Source organism: Chiloscyllium punctatum, chromosome 10 (assembly GCF_047496795.1).
Source record: "Chiloscyllium punctatum isolate Juve2018m chromosome 10, sChiPun1.3, whole genome shotgun sequence".
NCBI classification, from domain to species: domain Eukaryota; kingdom Metazoa; phylum Chordata; class Chondrichthyes; order Orectolobiformes; family Hemiscylliidae; genus Chiloscyllium; species Chiloscyllium punctatum.
Window position 1 is genome coordinate 117,537,565 of NC_092748.1, and position 25,112 is coordinate 117,562,676.

Here is a 25,112-nt window from a genome sequence, read left to right on the forward strand (position 1 = left end):
GTGGTCTCACCAGGGCCCTGTACAGCTGCAGAAGCACCTCTTTGCTTCTATACTCAATTCCTCTTGTTATGAAGGCCAGCATGCTATTAGCCTTCTCCACGACCTGCTGTACCTGCATGCTTGCCTTCATTGACTGGTGGACAAGAACACCCAGATCTCTCTGAACAGCCCCTTTACCTAATTTGATACCATTGAGGTAGTAATCTGCCTTCCTGTTCTTGCCACCAAAGTGGATAACCAGACATTTATCCACATTAAACTGCATCTGCCATGCATCTGCCCACTCACCTAACCTGTCCAGGTCACCCTGTAATCTCCTAACATCCTCATCACATTTCACCCTACCACCCAGCTTTGTATCATCAGCAAATTTGCTAATGTTATTGCTGATACCATCTTCTATATCATTTACATATATTGTAAAAAGCTGCGGTCCCAGCACAGATCCCTGCAGTACCCCACTGGTCACTGCCTGCCATTCCGAAATGGAGCCGTTAATCACTACCCTTTGTTTCCTATTAGCCAACCAATTCTCTATCCAATCTAGTACTTTGCCCCCAATACCGTGCACCCTAATTTTACTCACTAACCTCTTGTGTGGGACTTTATCAAAAGCTTTCTGAAAGTCCAGGTACACTACATCCACTGGATCTCCCTCATCCATCTTCCGAGTTACATCCTCAAAAAATTCAAGAAGATTAGTCAAGCATGATTTCCCCTTCATAAATCCATGCTGACTCTGTCCTATCCTGTTACTATTATCCAGATGTGCCGTAATTTCATCCTTTATAATAGACTCCAGCATCTTTCCCACCACTGAGGTCAGACTAACTGGTCTATAATTTCCTGCTTTCTCCCGCCCACCCTTCTTAAAAAGTGGCACAACATTAGCTGCCCTCCAATCCTCAGGAACCGACCCCGATTCTATTGAACTCTGGAAAATAATCACCAGCGCATCCACGATTTCCCGAGCCACCTCCTTCAGTATCCTGGGATGCAGGCCATCAGGTCCCGGAGACTTATCAACCTTCAGACCTAACAGTCTCTCCAACACCAAATCCTGGCAAATATAAATTCCCTTAAGTTCATGTCCTTCAGCCACTGTTACCTCAGGGAGATTGCTTGTGTCTTCCCCAGTGAACACAGATCTGAAGTACCCATTTAATTCCTCTGCCATTTCTTCGTTCCCAGTAATATATTCCCCTGTTTCTGTCTTCAAGGGCCCAATTTTTGTCCTAACCATTTTTTTGCCTTGGACATACCTAAAAAAGCTTTTACTATCCTCCTTTATATTCTTGGCCAGTTTACCTTCGTACCTCATTTTTTCTCTGCGTATTTCCTTCTTACTAATCCTCTGTTGTTCTTTAAAAGCTTCCCAGTCCTCAGTTTTCCCACTTATCTTCGCTAAGTTATACTTTTTCTCTTTTAACTTTATATGTTTCTTTACTTCCCTCGTCAGCCACGGCCGCCCATGTCTCCTCCTGGGATCTTTCTTCCTTTTAGGAATGAACTGATCCTGCAACTTCTGCATTCTCCACAGAAATATCCGCCATTGTTCCTCCACGGTCTTCCCTGTTAAGGTATTGCACCATTGAACTTTGGCCAGTTGCTCCCTCATAGCTCCATAGTTCCCTTTATTCAACTGAAATATTGTCACTTCCGATTGTACCCACTCCCTCTCAAATTGCAGATTGAAGCTTATTGTATTATGGTCACTACTTCCCATTGGCTCCTTCACTTCGAGGTCACTGACCAATTCTGGTTCGTTACACAATACCAGATCCAGAATCGCCTTATCCCTGGTCGGCTCCAGCACCAGCTGCTCTAAAAATCCATCTCTGAGGCACTCCACAAAGTCTCTTTCTTGAGGCCCGATACCATCCTGATTCTCCCAGTCTACCTGCATGTTAAAATCCCCCATAACAACTTAACGATTTAAGAGGGTGACACCTTAATCTGAGATTATGCCCTCCAGTCCCAGACCCTCTCACAAGGGGAAACAGTCTCTCTATACCTATTTTGTAATATGCCTAGAATGTCATTTTTTTTTGAGCTCACTGGATGTGGGGCAGCTGGTCCAGAGACAGTCCCCTTCCCCTCTCACACAGTCAAGGAGGAGAGTCCTTGCGGTACACGTGCACACACACTGGTCCAGCTCCCTCAAGACCCTGCTCTCAGAATGAACAGGATGTCTGATCCTCCTGTTCCACGCTCCTGATCATCTTTTTTTTTCCTTTTTTTTCTCCTTAAACCCCCCACAGTACCGCCTAACTGCGGTAGTGCTTATTTTTTCCCCAGCACCGATGTTGTGTGCGTGCAGGTGTGAGACACAGTGAGAGACACAAGTGCACAAATCTTTACCTAGAATGTTATATGTTTCAGTAAGGTCACAGCTCATTTGTCTAAACTCCAATTAGTTTGGACCCAACCTAACCAACATCTCCTTAAAGAAAATCTTTCCATACACAGGATCAATCTAATGTTCTTTCTCTGAACTGCCTATAATGTCAGTTTACCTTTCCTTAGCTAAGGGGCCAAAATAGTTCACAGTATTTGGAATGTGGTCTAACTAGTGGCTTGGAGTGAGGACTGCAGATGCTAGAGATCGGAGTCGAAAAGTGTGGTGCTGGAAAAACACAGCCGGTGAGGCAGCATCCGAGGAGCTGGAGATTCGATGTTTCGAGCAGAAGCTCTTCATCATGAATTGGGGGGAGCCCAAGGGGGCTGAGAGATAAATGGTTTTGGGGGGGGGAGGCGGGAGGCGGGGGGGAAGCACGGAAGTAGCTGGGAATACGGTAGGTGGATGAAGGTGTGGGGTGATGGCGATAGGTCAGAGAGGAGGGTGGAGCAGATAGGCGGAAGGAAGATGGACAGGTTGGACAGTTCAAGAGGCCAGTGCTGAGTTAGGGTTGGGATCTGGGATAAAGGTGGGGGCAGGAGAAATGCGGAAACTAGTGAAATCAACATTGATCCCATGTGATCGGAGGGTCCCAAGGTGGACGATGAGGTGTTCTTCCTCCGGGTGTCGGGTGGTTAGAGTTTGGCGATGGAGGTGGCCCAGGACTTGCATGTCTTTGGCGAAATAGGAGGGGGAGTTGAAGTGTTTGGCCACAGGGCAGTGCGGTTGGTTAGTGTGGGTGTCCCGAGATGTTCTCTGGGAGGTTCCGCAGATTGGCATCCTGTCTCCCCAATGTAGACACAATAGATGGCGTATATGAAAGTACAGGTAAATCTCTATTGGATGTGGAAGAATCCTTTGGGGCCTTGGATGGAAGTGAGGGAGGAGGTGTGGGCGCAGGTTTTGGACTGCTTGCGGTGGCAGGGGAAGGTGCTGGGAATGGAGGGTGGGTTGGTGGCGGGCGTGGACCTAACAATGGAGTCGCAGAGGTCAAGGTCTCTGCAGAACAGATAGAGGTGGGGAGAGAAATATACCGCTGGTGGTGGGGTCGGATTGTAGGTCGCGGAGCTGGCAGAGGATGGTGAGATGCATCCAGAAGGTTGGTGGGGCGTAAGGTGAGGACTGGGGCATTCTGTCCTTGTTGCAGTTGGAGGGGTGGAGTTTAAGGATGGAGGTGAGAGAGCTGAAGGAGATGCACTGGAGGGCATCATTGACCACGTGGGAGGGGAAATTATGGTCCCTGAAGGAGGAGGCCATCTGGGGTGTTCTATGGTGGAATTGGTTCTCCTGGGAGCAGATGCAGCAGAGATGAAGGAATTGGGAATAAAGGATAGCTTTTTTGCAAGAGGCAGGGTGAAAGGAGAAATAGTCCAGGTACCTGTGGGAGCCGGTGGGTTTGAAATGTATGTCAGTGTTGAGTTGCTCATCAGAAATGGAGATGGAGAGATCCAGGAGGGGGAGGGAGGTATCCGAGGTGATCCAGATGAACTTGAGGTCAGGATGGAAGGTGTTTGTGAAGTTGATGAACTGTTCAACCTCCTTGAGAGGGCACGAGGTGGCGCCAATACAGTCACTGATGTAGTGGAGGAAAAGGTGGGGAGTGGTGCCAGTGTAGAAGATGAACTGCCTCTGTGATTGTCGCCAAGACAACCACTGCTGCAACCGCCACAAGATCCACCACCACCAAAACCACCGCAGAGGCCAAATGGCATTTTACCTCTGTAGTCGCCCCTGTAGTTGCTGCTGCATCAACCACTTCTGCCTCCACCGATGTCACTCACCAGAACACTGCCGACGACATCGCAAGCGTCACCTGTTACGTCACTTCCGCCCCCATGAATGTCGAAGACAACACTTCAACCCTTCTGATCCTCAGCATGAACATCACTTCTGGTGGTGACATCAGCCACGATCCCATAACCACACCCACTCCAGAGACAGTCTCCGCCCCTATTCTCAACTCCAGCCCCACACCAGGTACGAGTTCACAGTCCAGCAGTGTTTTCACCATAACTTCCGACCTCCCCCTCACTGAGGATGAATGATCAGTCCATAGTAAAGGCCTCACCTTCATCCCCCCATGCTCCTGGATCAATGAATTCAACATGCATGGCGACCTCAAAAACTTTTCTTCCGCCACCTCTGCCTCTGGGTGTACTTTTCCACCAGGACACCCCACCCCACCCTCTGAGGATCCCTTTTCCCACCTCCAACACACCCCATCCACCTGGACATCCCATGCAGTCTGTTACGCGCCCTCAATCTCTTCATCTCCAACTGCCACGGCAACTGAGCAATCTGTCCACCCCCAGACCCACTCCAACCTCTCACTCTCGCAACACACAACCCTCCACTCCCACTGCTCTAATCCCATCCTCACCATCAAACCAGCAGGGGGTGGGGGATGGGGAGCGCAGCAGTAGTTTGGCACACCGACCTCTTTACCACTGAAGCCAGGCACCAACTTGCAGACACCTCCCCCTACTGCCCCCTCACGTCCCATCAGCAAACCATCATCTCCCAGAGCATCCACAACCTCATCACCTCAGTGGATCTCCCACCAATAGCCTCCAACCTCACAGTCTGGGAACCCCGCAGCTCTTGGTTCTACCTTCTACCCAAAATCCACAAACCTGACTGCCCTGATCGATCTATCGTCTCAGTCTGTTCCTGCCCCATCGAATGCATCCCTGCATACCTTGATACTATCCTATCCCCTCTGGTCTAGGAACTCCCCACCTATATTCAGGACACCACCCACGCCCTCCACCATGACTTTTGCTTCCCTCGCACCCAATGCCTTATCTCCACCGTGGATATCCAGTCCCTGTACACATTCATCTGCCATGATGAGGACCTCCAAACCCTCCGTTTCTGTCACCGATCCAACCAGTACTCTTCCACTAACACCCTCATCTGCCTGGCTGAACTGGTCCTCAACCTCAACAATTTCTCCTTCAAATCCTTCCACTTTTGCCAGACCAAAGAGGTATCCAAGGGCACCCTAATGGTCCCCAGCTATGCTTGCTTCTCCATCAGAGACGTGGAACAGTCCATCTTCCAACAGCTGCACCAGCACCATTCCCCACCTTTTCCTCCGCTACATCAATGATCGTATCGGCGCCACCTCATGCTCCCAAGAAGAGGTTGAACAGTTCATCAACTTCATGAACACCTCCCTCCCTGACCTAAAGTTCACCTAGACCATCTTGGACACCTCACTCCCCTTCCTGGACCTCTCCATCTCCATTTTCGGTGACCGACTCAACATGGACATCTACTGCAAACCCACCGACTCCCACAGCTACCTGGACTGCACCTCCTTCCACCATCCCTCCTGCAAAAGTGCTATCCTCTACTCCCAATTTCTCCGCCTCTGCCACATCTGCAGCCCGGAGAACCAATTCTACCATAGAACATTTCAGATGGCCTTCTTCAGGGACCATAATTTCCCCTCCCATGTGGTCTACAATTCCCTCCAGCACATCCCCTCCAGTTCCCACACCTCCGCCCTTGAACCCCACCCTTCCCAATGCAACAAGGACATATCCCCTCCCGTCCTCAATGTCCATCCCACCAAATCTGCAGGCACAATGCATCATCCTCCACCATTTCTGCCACTTATAAAACGGACCCCACCACCAGGGATATATTTCCCTCCCCATCCCTATCTGCATTCCGCTGAGACCATTCCCTCTGTGACTTCCTTGTTAGGTCCACACCCCCCCCAACAACCCGCCCTCCACTCCTGGCATCTACCCTTGCCATTGCAAGAATATTTAGGATTCTTGCCAGTAATTCAAAACAATTTCTTAAGCGGAATTCATTCTCACCTAAAACTGGCACCCACACCTCCTCCCTCACCTCCTTCCAAGGCCCCAAAGGATCCTTCCACATCCAGAGATTTACCTGTACTTCCACACGTGTCATCTACTGTGTCTGTTTCTCTCGATGTGGTCTCCTCTACATTGGGGAGACAGGACACCAACTTGCGCAACATCCCAGAGAACATGCCAGGGACACACACACTAATCAACCCCACTGTCCTGTGGCCGAACACTTTAACTCTCCCTCCCACTTTGCCAAGGACATGCAAGTCCTGGGCCTCCTCCATCGCCAAACTCTAGTCACCCGATGTCTGGAGGAAGAACGGCTCAACTTCTGCTTGGGACCCTCCAACCACACTGGATCAAATGTTGATTTCACCAGTTTCTTCATTTCCCTTGCCCCCGACCTTATCCCAGTCCCAACCCTCTAATTCAGCACTGCCCTCATGAACTGTCCTACCTGTCCATTGCCCTTCTCACCTATCCACTTCAACCTCCTCTCTGACCTATCATCATCACTCCCCCCACCTTCATCCACCTATCGCATTTCCAGCTACCCTCCCAATAGCCCCAACCCCCTCCCATGTAACTCTCAGCCCCCTTGGGCCCCCTCATTCCTGATCAAGGGCTCATTTTTCAACTCTAGTACTCCAGCATCTGCAGTCCTCACTTTCTCCTAATCTATCACAATCCAGGTAAGATATTCCATACCCTAATTATTTGCTGCAAGAAAAACTGTTCTCAATTTAAATAATATATAGTTCTTCTAAATATCCTGCCAAAAAGTGTGTTAATGACAAGCATCCCTGAACTCATAGGTGCTTCTGAGAACGATCACTGCAATCTGCTGAATCCAGATCAGCGATTGGGTTCACAAGGTTTCAGGAAACTCAAACCCTCCCTAGGTATGGCCCATTTTAATCACACACATCTCTTAGAAATGTCCCTGATAGCCTCTGGCAAGAAAATAATGCAGTGCGCAAACAACCTGGTTTTGATGTAGGTCATTGTGGTGCATAAGGGCATTAGCAATTCTGGAAAGTGTAAAAATAGATAAATACCCTGGGCTGGATGGAATTTATCCGAGGATTCTCTGGGAAGCAAGGGAGGAGATTGCCAAGCCTTTGGCTTTGATCTTTATGTCATCATTGTCTACAGGAATAGTGCCAGAGGACTGGAGGATAGCAAATTTTGTTCCCTTGTTCAAGAAGGGGAGTAGAGACAACCCTGGAAATTATAGATCTGTGAGCCTTACTTCAGTTCTGGGTAAACTGTTGGAAAGGGTTATAAGAGAGAGGATTTATAATAATTTAGACGTGAATAAGTTGATTAGGCACAGTCAATACAGTTTTATGAAGGCTAGGTCGTGCCTCACAAACCTAATTGAGATCTTTGAGACGGTGACCAAACAGGTAAATGAGGGGAAAGCGGTTGATGTGGTGTATACGGATTTCAGTAAGGCATTTGATAAGGTTCCCCACGGTAGGCTATTACACAAAATACGGAGGCATGGGATTGAGGATGATTTAAGCAGTTTGGATCAGAAATTGACTAGCTGAAAGAAAGAAGACAGATGGGGGTTGGTTGATGGGAGATATTCATCTTGGAGTTCAGTTACTAGTGGGGTACTGCAAGGATCTGTTTTGGGTCCGCTGCTGTTTGTCATTTTTATAAATGACCTGGATAAGGGTGTAGAAGGATGGGTTAGTAAATTTGCGGATGACACTAAGGTTGGAAGAGTTGTGGATAGTGACAAATGAATGTTAGAGGTTACAGAGAGACATAGATAAGCTGCAGAGCTGGGATGAGAGGTGGCAAATGGAGTTTAATGTGGACAAGTGTGAGGTGTTTCACTTTGGAAGGAGTAACAAGGATGCAGAGTACTGGGCTAATGGTAAGATTCGTGGTAGTGGAGATGAGCAGAGAGATCTCGGTGTCCTTGAACACTGCCACTCAAGTTAATAGGGTTGTAAAGAAGGCAAATGATGTGTTAGCTTTTATTGGTAGAAGGATTGGGTTTTGGAACCATGAGGTCATGCTGCAGCTGTACAAAACTCTGGTGTAGCCACATTTGGAGTATTGTGTACAGTTCTGCTCACTGCATTATAGGAAGGAGATGGAAACTTTGGAAAGGTTCAGAGGAAATTTACAAGGATATTGCCTTGTATGGAGGGAAGGTCTTATGAGGAAAGGCTGAGGGACTTGAGGCTGTTTTTGTTTTGAGAGAAGAAGGTTGAGAGGCAACTTAATTGAGACATATAAGATAATCAGAGGGTTGGATAGGTTGGACAGTGCGAGCCTTTTTCCTCAGATAGCGATGGCTAGCATGAGGAGACATAGCTATAACTTAAGGGGCGGTAGATATGGGACAGATGTCAGAGGCAGTTTCTTTACTCAGAGAGTACTAGGGGAGTGGAACACACTACTGCAACAGTAGTAGACTCACCAACCTTAAGGGCGTTTAATTGGTCATTGGATAGGTACATGGACGAGAATGGAATAGTGTGGGTTAAATGAGCATCAAATTGGTTCCACAGATTGGCACAACATCGCGAGCTGAAGAGCCTGTACTGAGCTGGAATATTCTATGTTCTAGACTAGAGTGGTGCTGGAAAAGCACAGCAGGTCAGGCAGCATCCAAGGAACAGGAAAATCGACGTTTCGGGCAAAAGCCCTTCATCAGGGAACGCGATTTGCCTGCACCTCGGATGCTGCCTGACCTGTTAGACTTTGGTTTCCAGCATCTGCAGTCCCTGTTTTTACCCAAGGATGGTATGTTGCCTAATCACTGAACTTCTGCTCTCTAAATACAACCATGGAATCTTTCATATTCACCTAAACTATAGGAATGGCCAGACGATTCCTTCATTTCCTCCATAAAGACCAATGATCGATTGCTTCAGTACTCCCTCTCATCACCTCTTTAGCATGCAACTCACTGAGCTAAACCAGTTATGTAATTGTTCAGTGACATTTGGCTCGAATTAGTTACACAGCCACTTTCTATCAATTGAGGGAGTAGCTTAACTGCCCCAGAGAGAGGTTTTAATTTAAAGTGTGCACCTCAATAAAGATATCTTTCAAAACAGCAATTGCAGCAACCTCTCACTGGACAGCTCTCACTCCCCTACATCTTCCTGGCAAGTTCAGTCTACCCATGTGGGGTAAGGACTGGATGTAGGTTTGCTCGCTAAGCTGGGAGGTTCATTCTTAGACGTTTCGTCACCTTACTAGGTAACATCTGCAGTAGAGAAAGTGAGGACTGCAGATGCTGGAGATCAGAGCTGAAAATGTGTTGCTGGAAAAGCACAGCAGGTCAGGCAGCATCCAAGGAGCAGGAGAATTGACGTTTCGGGCATGAGCCCTTCTTCAGGAATGAGGATTCCTGAAGAAGGGCTCATGCCCAAAACGTCTATTCTCCAACATCTTCAGTGGGCCTCAGGCAAAGCAGTATACATGATTCCTGCTTTCTATTTATATGTTTAGGTTTCTTTGGGTTGATAATGTCATTTCCTGCTCTTTTTCTTAGTGTGGTAGATGGGGTCCAACTCGATGTGTTTGTTGATAAGAGTTCCGGAACTCTAACCGGAACTCTTATCAACAAACACATCGAGTTGGACCCCCCCTACCACACTCAGAAAAAGAGCAGGAAATGACATTACCAACTCAAAGAAACCCAAACATATAAATAGAAAGCAGGAATCATGGACACTGCTTCGCCTGAGACCCACTGAAGATGTTACCCAGTAGGGTGATGAAACGTCTGGAAATAAACCTCCCAGCTCAGCGAGCAAACCTACATCCAGAACCTCAACCTGAGCCACAAAATATTCTCAAAACTCACTTGAGTAAGGACTAGTGTCGAGAGTGTAGTGCTGGAAAAACACAGGTCAGGCAGCATCCGAGAAGCAGGAGTATCGACGTTTTGGACATAAGCCCTTCATCACTTCCTGATGAAGGACTCGTGTCCGAAACGTTAACTCTCCTGCTCCTCGGATGCAACCTGACCTGCTGTGCTTTTCCAGTACTACACTCTCGACTCTGATCTCCAGCATCTGCAGTCTTTGCTTTCTCTTAAGGAGATTAGTAATTAGGTGTATAACACTGTTTAAGAGTGACAATAAATGCTCTAGTGTTCACAGTATGACATGTGCTCCACAGAATAGTCTTCACAGGCATTAAAAATGTTTTCTTTCATGCTTACCGTTGCAGGTCACAAAAAGCACATTACACTCTGAAAGTTCAAGGAAATTTCAACTGTAGGTCAGCCCTGCTTATTCAATTTGAGTTTTTTTCAAAATACTTCATTCATTTATGGGAGTTGGGCATTATAGACTTGGCCAGTATACATTTCCCATCCCAGTTGCCCTTGAGATGCCATGGTGAGCTGCTTCTTTGAACCAAGTAGTTCATTTTCTGTAGGTAGACATACTATTCCCTGTCAGAGTGTAAGAGCTGCCCCCATCCAGGCAAGTGGGGAGTATTTCATTCCATACCTGACTAGTACCCTTGTGGATGGTGCACACGTTTTGGGGAGGCAGGAGATGATTAACTGACTGCAGGATTCCCGGCCTCTGACCTGCTCTTGTAGCGACTGTATTTAAATGGCTAGTTTAGTTCAATTTCTGATCACTGGTAACTCCCAAAACATTGATATTTGGAAATTCAGCAACAGTAATGCTGTTGAAATGCAAAGGGGCAATGGTTAGATTCTCTCTTGTTAGACATGGAAATTGTCTGGCACTTGTGAAACACAACTGTTACTTGCGATTTGTCAGCCCAAATTCAGGTATGAGAGGTCTTGCTGTATTTGGACATGGTCTTTGTCAGTACCTCAGAATTCACATTTGATGGTAAACATTAGTCAATTAGCAAACATCCTTACCTCTGACTTAACATCGGAGGGAAAGTCTTTGATGAGGCAACTGAAGATGATTAGGATAAGGACTTAGGCCCATGAAACAGGGTACATGTGGTGCAGCGGTAGTGTCTCTACCTCTTAGTCAGGAGGCTTGGTTTCAAGTCCCACCTGCTCCAGAGGTGTGTAATAATATTTCTGAACAGGTTGATTAGAAAACATCTATCCCATGAAACACCCACATTTAAAAAAGAAGTCACTTATACTAACTCAATAACCATATGCATTAACTCCAAGTCCAAACCTCCCGTTACAGCAGTGCAAGTGTTACTTTAATTCAGGTACATATAGCTATGTCTACACTTCTACCATCACTGATATCTAACCAAAATGTTACTCTTGTTCTTATCTTATGCATTATGTTACTCCCAGAACCAAAGTCAGGGAAACTTGCCAATATAAGGTGAAAGCACTAAAACATGGCTAAAATTGAACAGAAGGACAAGGGCAGCAGATATATGGGAACGCCACCCCATGCAAGTTCCCCTCCAAGCCACTCACCGTCTTGACTTGGAAATATATCACTGTTCCTTCAATGTTGTTGGGTAAGAATCCTGGAATTCCCTCCCTAACAGCATGATGGGTCTATCTACAACACATGGATTACAGCAGGTCAGAGGAAATGAGCTGCCAGAGGAAGTGGTGGAGGCTGTACAATTGCAATATTTAAAAGGCATTTGGATGAGCATATGAATAGGAAGGGTTTGGAGGGATATGGGTCGGGTGCTGGCAGGTGGGACTCGATTGGGTTGGGATATCTGATCAGCACAGACAAGTTGGACCAAAGGGTCTGTTTCCACACTGTTAATCTCTATGACTCTATGAGTGGATTTTCAAAAAGCAATCCCTTGGTCTAGCCTAATGGATCCATTCTGATCTTGATAGTTTCAGTAAATTCTGTAGGTTGTATTACCCCAAATGAACAATGCTTTTGTATACTCATCATTTACAAATTCTGTTCAAACCTATAAAACATTTAAACTCTCCTTTCTCATAAGCACATCATAAACAGGAAGTGAATTTGTGACAAAAATTCTGGACGAATTGAGAAGTATCATACAGTCTTCCAAAATAAAATAGAAGATGATCTCTTGCCGTTTGCCATGAACTGATCCAAGCTCGTTTATCATCAGCTCTTTCAGTCCAAATAATCTGACTATGGAGATGTTGGCTAATGCAGCCTTTACCAGCAGTTCCGAAACGTCGATTTCGAAGCTACTTGGATGCTGCCTGAACTGCTGTGCTCTTCCAGCACCACTAATCCATCAACTGGAATATGCAGAGGCCAAAGTAGATGGTTATGTATGTAAAAAAAAATCAAATAGTACTATTTAAAACATGATATGGCCATTCTCCCCCGTGATCTATTCAATGTTTAACCATGAACAAAATCTAAAAAGCTTTCGAAATGTAAAGTGCTTTGAAATGCCGTGGCATTGCGAAAGATGGTAGTTGTGTCACTATGTATTGTTTTACTTTTATTATTTCAGTATTGCTTGATTTAGGAACACATCAATAAGAATCAATGCAGAAAATTGCACCTAATTTTTTGGAAATCTCAGCATGTGGTCACAGGGATTAACTTTTGGAGTTGAGGGATGTTAGTTTCTTGTTAACAGCTATTCGTCCTGAAAAGACCAATCTGACTAGTTAATACTGCCCTCTCCTGACTTGAGGTAGTAGTGACACTAATCAGAATAACCTCCAACAAAATTTGATCATAAACAGTATTTGAGCATGGTCCAGTTAATTGCAATTCAAACAGAACAACGCAACAGGCAATCTGGCCCAGTTCATGCTCAACATTACCCTCCAAACCCCTCTCCCTCACTTTTAATCTCTTTCTCCCTTACATGTATCTATTACTCCATGGTAGAATTTCCACATGCCATGCATGGAGTTAAAAAGGTTTTTTCTGAATTCCTTGCTGGGTTTTGACAGAAATAAGACTGTCAATAATATACAAATCTTCTCCCAAACTTTGAAGACTGTCAAACTTATATTACAAACCATTTAATTTTTTTTTAAAAACGATGGACAATATGTGAAATCCCAGACATTTACCAATAGATTAAAGCCATGAGATTATATAGTTTTTAGAAAAAAACAAGAACAACTATACAAGATTCATTACGCGAGTTCATAATGTTATGAGAGAATTTGTGCTATTAAATGGAGGAAATATTGAGAGACAGGAGGGAGAAGAAGTTTCCAGGCAAACAGGATTTGGGAGAAACTCTGCGATAATTAGAAGTCAGAGAGCTGATGACTCCTCAAGCAGAAAACTGTATGGGTATCTGAGAGGAAAATATTCTTCAAGGCTGATAAGACTGGAGTTTAGAGAATCCATGCCAGGTAATAATTAAGCTGAGTTTGCAGTTTCTTTTAATGGTTCCTGGGAGAGACATTAACTGATGAAAATAGCGATGAGTGAATATGTAACATTTCCTGGAAGGGAAACACATTAAAGCTTGTTTCTCAGTTGACAATAGTCACAGACAATTCTTTACTGAGATTTGAATTAGGGCATTGCTGAGATAAAGGGAATGAATCTTTTTGACTTTGTAATGAAATCATTTAGATAGCTCTTGTACACTGCAATGCAGTTTGAGTTTTTCTCTTGTGTGTAATAAACTTTGGTGAAGATAACTGTGTGAAAAATGTACAAAGTTGTCTTTCTCCAGCGCCCACCTTAGGCACAAAATACCAAGGTACAAAATCTCGAGTATAAAAGTTGAAAATAAAGAAATAAAGTTAGAAGTTTAGCACTATATTGCTAAACTTAAGTGCTTAGCCATGGGCCTGGATCCAGGCTGTTCCACCCTGACATTGAGACCATCACCAGCACAAGTTCTCTGGCTGCACTGCCATCCTTCAGCACCAACTTGCCTCTACCAATGATGTCGCCACCACAAGACCGCGCTGAGCCGATCTCAGCAATCCAGTCATCACTGAAGCTGCCAGGTGCTCTCCACAGAAAGTAGAGAAGGTTAAAAGTCAAAGAAAAAGAAACAGCAACAGATCAGACAAGTCTGCGCTGGGTTTCAATTCAGGTTCGTGCTGGCTCAACACATCGCCACTGATACCGTCCGAAGATGATAGGCAAGTGGAAAGAAAAAGAAAAACGAAAAACGAAATGAATATCTAGTCGTGGAACTTTCTTGGAGGTCACTCTGTCATATACAGCTTCAATAACTACTCAGGTGTTAGGAGTACAAACACTTCCTTCCATATTCCATTGGCTTCCCAATACTGCACTCCAGAACCAATTCAAAGGGTACAATTCCAGCTCTTTCGCACAGTTAGCTTCACCAAAGTGATGCTGTTCCAGGTTTCTCAGAGCTCCAATGTTCCTCAGATGTATCAAAAAGTTACTGCTTGTAGTCTTCCTTCACTCCCACTCTTAGCTGCACTGAACAATGAAAGAAGCAGCTCTCCAACCCAGAGACCTATGCCAATGCAGAGCCATCAGCTTTCTCCTGGCTTCTGAACCTCTCAAACTCAACCGCCTGGACATTGTTAATGGCAGCAAATTTTCATTATGGAACCTCTTTATGAAGTAACTTCTCAACTCACTCTACTCTCAAGGACATAGTTTATTCAATATTTCCTGATAATTAGTTTGTATCATTATATAGTGTACAAATATCTAACTTGAGCCTTCTGTACATCAGCTGAAGGTCAGTGATGAGAGTTTCTGCTGACAGGTAGAGCTTAGAACCACTGGAAAAAGGAAGAAAGTAAAAATAATTGTCATAGGATGTAATGCAGTATATTGTGGCAAAAAGATAGTGATTGGCAGAGCATATGTTCTGTGTGTTTGAAGATTAGCATCTTAACAGTCAGTGACTTTAGTTTCAACAAGAAAAAGAAGTCAAGACTGAGATGGGAATAGATGTTTGGAAGAACAATGACAGGCCGACAGATACAGTAGCTCAGAGGTATAAGGCAATAATAGGGTCTTGCAGGATGTGTGCAGTAAACCACCTTATGAAAGCCAGCTATACTTAGATCTGAAACAGGGTGAGAAGGAAATCCTTTTAAATCAGCAAGTCCAGAGATAGAAAGTGATTTTCTCTTCAACATTATACTCCAAAAGTTTTTTTGTTCTATATCCTCCTACAAGGAGAAGTCTTGGATAGATTTTGATCCTTGATAGTATAAACCAAATGCTATATATCAGTAACCCACTTTCCATTCCCCTCGGTTTTAATCAGGGCTTGGTTCAATATTTCTTCCGAAAGCTTGCATCTCTGTCAGTAGTGCTCACCCTCAGTACTACAATGAATTGTTAAAAGGGGGTGAGGTGACAGTGACAGCCCTTGACGTCAAAACCAAATTTGATAGAGTATGAAGGAACCCAGAGTCAAAAAGCATGGCACTGGAAAAGCACAGGTCAGGCAGCATCCAAGGAGACTTAACTCATGTCTTGACACTGTCCTGTCCCATCCTCCTACTACCCGCTTGACCATGACCTCACCTTCCATCACCAAACCATCACCTCCTAGACCATTCACAACCTCATCGTCTCTGGGGAGTTTCCATCCACAGCCTCCAACCTCAGTCCCAGAACCTCGCACAGCCCAGTTCTATCTCTTAACCAAAATTCGCAAACTTGACTGCCCCAGTCAAGTTATCATCTTCACCTGCTCCTGCCCCAAACTTATCTCATGTCTTGACACGGTCCTGTCCCACTCCTCGGATGCTGCCTGACCTGCTGTGCTTTTCCAGCACCACATTTTCCAACTTTGATCTTCAGCATCTGCAATCCTCACTTTCTCCTTTTATCAAGGAGCCCAGCAAAACTGGAATCAATGAGTATCGGAGGAAAGCTGTCTGGTGGTTGGAGTCATACCTGGCACACAGGAAAATGGTTGTGGTTGTTGGAGGTCCAGGACATCTCAACACTGGAGTACCCCCCCCGGGGTGCGTACTCAGCCCCCTACTGTACTCACTGTATACCCATGACTGCATCGCCAAATACCAGACTAATGCTATTTACAAGTTCGCTGATGACACCACTATAGTCAGTTGAAACTCAAATGTTGACGAAACAGACTACAGACAGGAGGTGGAAGATTTGGAAAAATGGTGCACTGAGAAGTTGGAGGATTTGAGCAACAGGTAGAGGCTGAAAAGGCTTAGGCTGTTTTCCCTGGAGCGTCAGAGGCTGTGGGGTGACCTTATAGAGGTTTATAAAATCATGAGGGGCATGGATAGGGTAAATAGACAAGTCTTTTCCCTGGGGTGGGAGAGTCCAGAACTACAGGGCATAGGTTTAGGGTGAGACAGGGGAAAATTTAGAAGGAACTAAAGGTTAACTTTTTTCACACAGATGGTGGTGCATGTATGGAATGAGCTGCCAGAGGATGTGGCGAAGGCTGGTAAAATTACAACATTTAAAAGACATCTGAACGGGTATATGAATAGGAAGGGTTTGGAGGGATATGGGCCAATTGCTGGCAAATGGGAGTACATTAGGTTAGGATAGCTGGTTGGCATGGACGAGTTGGGCCGAAGGGTCTGTTTCCGTGCTGTACATCTCTATGACTAAGTCAGGAGTGCGATAGAATACTCCCCACTTGCCTGGATGATTGTAGCTCCAACATTCAAGAAGCTTGGCTCCAGCCATGACAAAGCATCTCTCTTGATTGGAACTACATCCATAACTACCCAGTCGCTTCACCACCAACACTAGCAACAGTAGTGTGTACCATCTAGGAGATGCACTGCAGCAATTCAGGAAAGATCCTCAGATAGAACCTTCCAAACACACAACCATTTCCATTTCGAAGGTCAAGGGTGGCAGATAAATGGGAATACTACCACATTCATGTTCCCCTCCAAGCCAATTACCATCCTGACATGGAAATTTATCGCCGTCCCTTCACGGTCTCTGGGTCAAGCTCCTGGAATTCTCTGCTTGATAATGTTGTAGGCCAACCCACAGCAAATGGACTGCAGTGGTTCAAGAGGTCAGCTCACCACCATCTTCTCAAGGGCAACTAAGGACAGAAAATAAATGCTGGCCAGCCAGCAATGCTCACATCCCACAAATGAACTTTTTAAAAAATAAATCCACAGAATTCAGTATCCTGTCACCAAGTCACCCTTTATTTTTCACATAGAGAGTCCTTAACACTGATCCAGCTCCCTCAGGGCCAGTTCCCTCAGAGTGAATAGAACCTCGGACGCTCCTGTTCTTGTCTGTCAGCCAGGGCTCCCTGATTGGACCAGATTAACAGCCTCAATCAGGGAACTCGTATTCTATGAGATCTACTAGGCTGGCCTAATTACAATCACGACACGGATCATATTAAAAGCTTTGTGGAAATCCAAATATAATACATTTATCCCCTTTATCAATTATAAATTCTCCTAAATCTTTTTTTAAATTGACCTACATTCATCCAAGCTAAATAGTTCACTTTTTACACACCTGGAGATGATTTTGCAGTCTATTCTCATGTGCTTTGTTGGATTGAATTCACATTACAGTTTTCCTTTTTGTAGCAGTTTTTGGGTGTCTTTTTGCTGTATTTAAAGAACTTCTTAAGCTTAAATGTATTACTATTTGTGGCTATTTTAAGGTTTTTCTTTTAATCTTATATAATCCCTAATTTCCTTTGTCAGTCACGATTGGCTGACCTTTGAGTTTCGGCATCTTCTACTTATAGATGGTGAACAGACATTGGGAAAAGAAACTGCGAGTTACTTGTTGCAGAATTCCTACCCTCTGACCTGCTTTTGTAGCCAAGATATTTATATGACATTCTAATTTGACTTCTGGGAGAAAGCAAGGGACTGCAGATGCTGGAGATGGGAGTCGCGTGTGTGTTGCTGAAAAAGCACAGCAGGTCAGGCAGCATCCAAGGAGAAGGAGAATTGACGTTTCAGGCATAAGCTCTTCATTAGGAAATGATCATTCCTGATGAAGGGCTTATACCAGAAACATCGATTCTCCTGCTCCTTGGATGCTGCGCTTTTCCAGCAACACACTCTCTAATTTAACTTCTAGTCATTGGTAAACAGAATGAAGGAGTCAGTAATGACAATGCCGATGAGTCTCAAGGGACAATGGGTGGATTGTCTTTTGTTTGAGAAAATTATTGCCGGTCACTAATATGTCACCAAAGACAATCCAGAATTATCCCTGTGGAACACCACTGGTTACTGGCCTCCAGTCAGAAAAGCACCCTTCCACCATTACTTTGTCTCCTGCTGTTAAGCCAATTATGTATCCAATTGGCAAGCTCACTCTGAATCCCATGTGACCTAACTTTACAAATTAGTCTATTAGGCGGAACCTTGTCAAAGGCTTTACTAAAATCCAAATAAATAACGTCAACTGCTCTGCCATTATCAATCTTTTTGGTAACTTCCTCAAAAAAACTCAATCAAGTTTGTGAGGCATGGTTTTCCTTGCACAAAACCATGCTAGTCATTGGTAAACCGAGTGAAGGAGTCAGTGATGACAATGCCAATGAGTCTCAAGGGGCAATGGGTCGATTGTCTTTTGTTCGAGAAAATTATTGCCTGTCACTAATATGGTACAAATATATTACTTATCACTAGCTAGCCCAAGGCTGAAGGGTGTCCAGGTCCTTGCTACACATGGATACAGGCTGCTCCAGTGTGGAGAGTCACGAATGGTGGTGAACAGTATTCAATACACAGTGAATGTTTGACCTTATGACAGCAGCATAAGGTTGTTAGGAAGGGTTCTTGTGGTACAGTGGTAATATCCCTACCGATAAACCAGGAAGCCCTGGTTCATGGAATCATAGATCATACAGCATAGAAACAGAACCTTTGGTCCAACTAGTCCATGCTGAACATAATCCAAAACTAAACTAATCCCACTTGCCTGCTCTGGTCCATATTCCTTCAAACATTTTCTACTCATATCTATCCAAATGTCTTTTAAACATTGTCATTGTTCTTGCATCCAAGATTTACAAGGATGTTGCCAGGGTTGGAGGATTTGAGCTATAGGGAGAGGCTGAACAGGCTGGGGCTGTTTTCCCTGGAGCGTCGGAGGCTGAGGGGTGACCTTCTAGAGGTTTACAAAATTATGAGGGGCATGGATAGGATAAATAGACAAAGTCTTTTCCGTGGGGTCAGGGAGTCCAGAACTAGAGGGCGTAGGTTTAGGGCGAGAGGGGGAAAGATATAAAAGAGACCTACGGGGCAACTTTTTCACACAGAGGTTGGTACGTGTATGGAATGAGCTGCCAGAGGAAGTGGTGGAGGCTGGTACAGTTGAAACATTTAAGAGGCATTTGGATGGGTATATGAATAGGAAGGGTTTGGAGGGATATGGACCGGGTGCTGGCAGGTGGGACTAGATTGGGTTGGGATATCTAGCACGGAAGGGTTGGACCAAAGGGTCTGTTTCCGTGCTGTACATCTCTATGACTCTAAGTTCATTCCATAATGGAACCACTCTGTGTAAAATATTTGCCTCATGTCTTTATAAAACTTCACTCCTCTCACCTTAAAAATGTGCCCAGAGTCTTGAAATTCCCCATGTTGGGGAAAAGACAACTATTGTCAACTCCATCTGTACCTCTCATTATTTAATAAACTTCTATCAGGTGACCTCTCCATTTCCTTTGCGAAGAAAGTACCAGCCTTACTTTATAACTCAAACCTTCCATACCTGGCATCATTCTGATAAATCTCTTCTGAACCCTCCCCAGCTTGATAATATCCTTCCTATAACTGGGCGACCAGAACTGGACACAATATTCCAGGAAGGCCTCACCAATGTCCTGTACAACCTCCATATAATGTCCTGACTCCTATACTCAAAGGATTGAGCAATGAAGGCAAGTCTGAAAAATGCCTCCTTTATCACCCAGTCCACATGTGACACAAACTTCAAAGAATTATGTACCTGCACTCTTCGGTCCCTCTGTTCTACAACTCTACCCAAGGCCCTACCCTTAATTGCAGAAGCCCTACCCTTGTTTGTTGTACCAAAATGTAATACTTCACATTTATCTAGATTGAACTCCATCTGTCATTTTTCAGCTCATCAACCCATTTGATCAAGATTCCTTTGTAATCTTAGAAAACCTTCACTGTCCACTATGCCTCCAATTTTGGTGTTGTCTGCAAACTTACTAATTATGCTTTCTATATTCTCATCCAAATCTCTTATACAAAATGACAAACAAAAGATGATCCAGAACTGATCCCTGTGGAACACCACTGTTACTGGCCTCCAGTCAGAAAAGCACCCTTCCACCATTACTCTGTCTCCTGCTGTTAAGTCAATTATGTATCCAATTGGCAAGCTCACCCTAAACTCCATTGACCTAACTTTACAAATTAGTCTACTAGGCGGAAACTTGTTAAAGGCTTTACTAAAATCCAAATAAATAATGTCTACTGCTCTGCCATTATCAATCTTTTGCTAACTTCCTCAAAAAACTCAATCAAGTTTGTGAGGCATGATTTTCCTTGCACAAAACCATGCTGACTAGCCCTAATCAATTTTTATCTCCCTAAATGTCCACAAATGTGATCTGTTGTTATAATCACCTCCAACAACTTACCCACAACCAAAGTCAGACTCAGAAGTCTATATTTCCTCTCGTACTTCCCACGACCTCTGGGATACACTAGATCAGGTTCCGGAGATTTATCCGCCTTTATATTCTCTAAAGTCTCCCGAACTTCCTCTTCTATAATGTGAATTGTTTTTAAAACATCAAAGTTTATTTCAATCCCACCTGCTCCAACAGTGAATCATAATATATCTGAACAGGTTGATTAAAAATACCAACCCAGAGTAACCAGTGCAGTGTTGCTCCGAAGCTGAGATGACTGACTTCCAATAGCCACAAGAATCTTCCCTTGTGCTAGATAAGATTCCAACTAGAAGAGAGTTTTCCTTGATTCCCATTCTCTCCAGTTTTGTGAGGGCTCCTTGTTATCATACTCAGCCAAATGCTGCCAAGGGCAGTAACCCTTACCTCACCTTTGGGTTTTCCATGTCTTTACTAAGGCTGTAATAAGGAGCGTCAGTGAGCAGGTTAGTTCTGAGGAAGTTTCACTTGACTGCACTGTTGATGACATCTTCTGTCACTTTACTCATGATAGCCATGATGTGGAGGTGCCAGTGTTGTCCACCCAGTCCAAAGTCAGAAGTCACAACACCAGGAAATAGTCCAACATGCTTATTTGAAATCACAAGCTTTCACAGTGCAGCTCCTTTGTCAGGTGAAATGAAGAAGGTGCCGTACTCCAAAACATTGTGATTTCAAATAAACGTGTTGGATTATAACCTGGTGCCGTCAGACTACTGACTTAACAGATGATAGAGAATAGATTGATAGGGTGATAATTGTTGGATTGGGTTTTAGATTAGATTAGATTACTTACAGTGTGGAAACAGGCTCTTCGGCCCAACAAGTCCACACAGACCCGCCAAAGCGCAACCCACCCATACCCCTACATTTACCCCTTATTACCTCCTGGCCAATTCACCTGACCTGCACATCTTTGGACTGTGGGAGGAAACCAGAGCACCCGGAGGAACCCACGCAGACACAGGGAGAATGTGCAAACTCCACACAGTCAGTCGCCTGAGGCGGGAATTGAACCTGGGTCTCTGGCGCTGTGAGGCAGCAGTGATAACCACTGTGCCACCGTGCCGCCCATTATTTGTCTTGCTTTCTGCCACTGAACATGTTTGGGCAAATTTCTACATTGTCAGGTAGATGCCAATGTTCAGCTGTATTGGAACAGTTTGTCAGGATTAGAGTGGTGCTGGAAAAACACGGCAGGTCAGGCAGAATCAGAGGAGATAATCTTTTATCTCTCCACCCTGGAGGCTCCCTGCCTCATTCCTGATGAAGGGCTTTTGCCTGAAATGTCGATTTTCCTGCTCCTCGAATGCTGCCTGACTTGCTGTGTTTTTCCAGCACCATTCTAATCTAGACTCTGGTTTCCAGCATCTGCAGTCCTCAGTTTCGCCTGGAATATTGTCAAGGCCCATAGCTTTTGCAGTATCTAGTATCTTCAGTGTTTCTTGAAATCGTTTGGAGTGAATTGATTTGGCAAAAGACTAGCATAATTGATGATATGGAACTCCAGAAGTGATCGAGAAGGATCATCCACTTGGAGTCATAAAGATGTACAGCACAGAAACAGACCCTTCAGTCCAAGTCGTCCATGCTGACCCAGATATCCAATCTAGTCCCATCAGCCAGGACCCGCCCCATATCCCTCCAAACCCTTCCTATTCATATACCCATCCGGATGTCTTTGAAATTTTGTAAATGTACCAGCTTCCACCACTTCCTCTATGCTTACGACCCTCTGCGTGAAAAAGTTGCCCCTTAGGTCCATTTTAAATCTTTCCCCTCTCACCCTAAACTTATGCCCTCTAATTCTGAACTCCCCCGACCCAGGGAAAAGATAGTTTATTTACCCTATTCATGCTCCTCATGATTTTATAAACCTCTTTAATGTCACCCCTCAGCCTCTGATGCTCCAGGAAAAACAGCCCCGGCCTCTTGCTCAAACCCTCCAACCCTGGCAACATCCTCGTAAATCTTTTCTGAACCTGTTCAGGTTTCACAACATCCTTCTTATAGGAGGGAGACCAGAGTTGCACACAATATTCCAAAAGTGGCCTAACCAATATCCTGTACAGCTCTCTTCACTATCCTATCTACCTGAGACTCCACTTTCAAGGAAATGTGAACTTGCACTCCAAGGTCTCTTTGTTCAGCAACACACCCTAGGACCTTACCATTATGTGTATAAATCCTGCCCTGATTTGCATTTCCAAAATGCAGCACCTTGCATTAATCTAAATGAAACTCCATCTGCTGCTCCTCGGCCCATCTGATCAAGATCCTGCTGTACTCGGAAGTAACCTTCTTCGCTGTCCACTACACCGCAAATTTTGGTGTCTCGCTGAAGACGTACTGACATACCTTGTCACATGGAGAATATTTCCAACTTTACAGCATCTTCCTCATATTCAGTGTAAGCACAAAAGTTATTTTTTTCAGGGTTGCTCAAAAAAAAGTTTAAGAACTTACCAATGTTTCTGTAGTAGATAGGCACAAACACATTAATGACTCGTTCTGTTGCAAGGAGACCCAAGCAGAACAGGACCAGGACCTGCAGTAATATATTCCCTTTTGGCCACATGTAGGGCACAAGCAACTGCACCTTTTTACGGAAGTCTTTCCATGTTGATTGACTAGTGCCATTCCGATTCAAGAGAGGCTAGAAAGAAGAACAAAATACTTCAGAGGCCAAGTATCAAAAAATTTTGAAATGAAGACTCCAATTTTTCATTCAAACACCAAATTATAAATCAGTTAAAAATCACGCAACACCAACTTATAGATATAAATTTATAGCTATACGTTTGCTATAAATGTGGTATTGTAATGTGGTCTCAATAAAGCCTTACATAACTACGGCAGGATGTCCTTGCTCTTAATATGAATACCTTACTCTCATCTCTTAAAAAGATATTCAATTCTTCCCATCAAACTGTATCATTTCATGCTTCTTCACATTATGCAGCACAAGTCAGGAGTCCCAGCACTGATCCTGTGAAACACCGCTTACCACCTCCTGCAGTCTTAATAATTACCCTTCACTTCAACTCTAGCGAAATCCATTGGCCTTCCAATCTGGTACCTTTTAAAGAAGCATTTAGGTTTTGCAATCCTCCAGTCCTTTGGCTCTACACATATACTTAACAAGGATTGGAAGATTACAGCTAGTACTGCCACCATTTCTAACCTTATTTCCCTCTGTGTCCTCAAGAACATCTCATTCAGTCCTGGTGACTTAATGAACTTTTAAATACAGACAGCCTATCCAGTAAGCAACTCTGTCTCAGGTTTTAGCCCATATAGGACATAGAACATCAGAACTCGTCCTTCGGCCCACCACATCTGTGCCAATCAGGATGCCCATTCTAAACTATTGTGCAGCACTGTGGCTCAGTGGTGAGCACTGCTGCCTCAGAGCACCAGGAACCTGGGTTCGATTCTACCCTTGGGAGACTACCCACGGCCAATTATCTAACCTGCACATCTTTGGAATTTTCATGTTCTCCCATTGTCTGTGGGTTTCCCCTGGGTGCAGCGGTTTCTTCCCACAGTCAAGACATGCAGGTTAGATAATTGGCCATGCTAAATTGCCTGTAGTGTCCAGGGATGTGTAGGTTAGGTAGATTAGCCATGGCAAATGCAGGGTTACAGGCAAAGTGTAGGGTGTTAAGTCTGGGTGGGATGCTCTTCAGAGGGTTGGTACGGACTTGTTAGGCTAAATGGCCTGTTTCTATACTGTAGGGATTCTATGATATGAAATAAACTAATCCCATCTACCTGTATATGGTCCATATCCCTCTACTCCCTGCTTGTTCATGTGTGTCTCTCTAAATGCCTCTTAAACGTTATCAAATCTGCTTCAACCACCTCCCCTCAGAGCACATTTTAGGCAGCCACCATCCTGTGTAAAAACCTTGCCTCACCTTTACACTTTCCCCCGCTCACCTTAAACCTAGTATTTCACATTTCCACCCTGGGGAAAAGACTTGACTATCTATATTTTTTGTCAATTTATATACTTCGATCAGGTCATCCCTTAGCCTTGATACTCTAGTCAAAACCTCTCCTTATGGCGAATACAGTCCAATCCAGGCAAGATCCTGGTAAAACTCCTTTGCACCCTCTCCAAAGCCTCCACATCCTTCCTGCAATGTGGCAACCAGAATCATACACAATACCTCAAATGAAATTTTATACAGTTTTAAGCTGTTCCCTAATTTGACCACAACATTTTGTCCTAGGAAACTGTCCTAAATACATGGGGACTTCTTCCTCAGCCAGCCAATCTGACTATCCCAATCTACAAGGAAACAAAGTCACCCATGATTAATGTACTTCCATCGTTATATTTCCTCATCATCTCCAAGATTTATTTT

At 44.5% G+C, this 25,112-nt stretch overlaps 1 protein-coding gene across 3 annotated transcripts in view; it reads right to left on the minus strand.

Annotated features, from left to right (window-relative positions):
• The window catches only part of LOC140482489 (ATP-binding cassette sub-family B member 6-like), a 245,549-nt gene that overhangs the window by 163,544 nt on the left and 56,893 nt on the right, over window positions 1-25,112 (minus strand). For all 3 annotated transcript variants that reach the window (XM_072580030.1, XM_072580032.1, XM_072580031.1), the window contains one exon: window positions 23,206-23,395. In XM_072580030.1, the coding sequence (XP_072436131.1) occupies window positions 23,206-23,395 (190 nt within the window). The remainder of the gene's footprint in view (window positions 1-23,205; window positions 23,396-25,112) is intronic.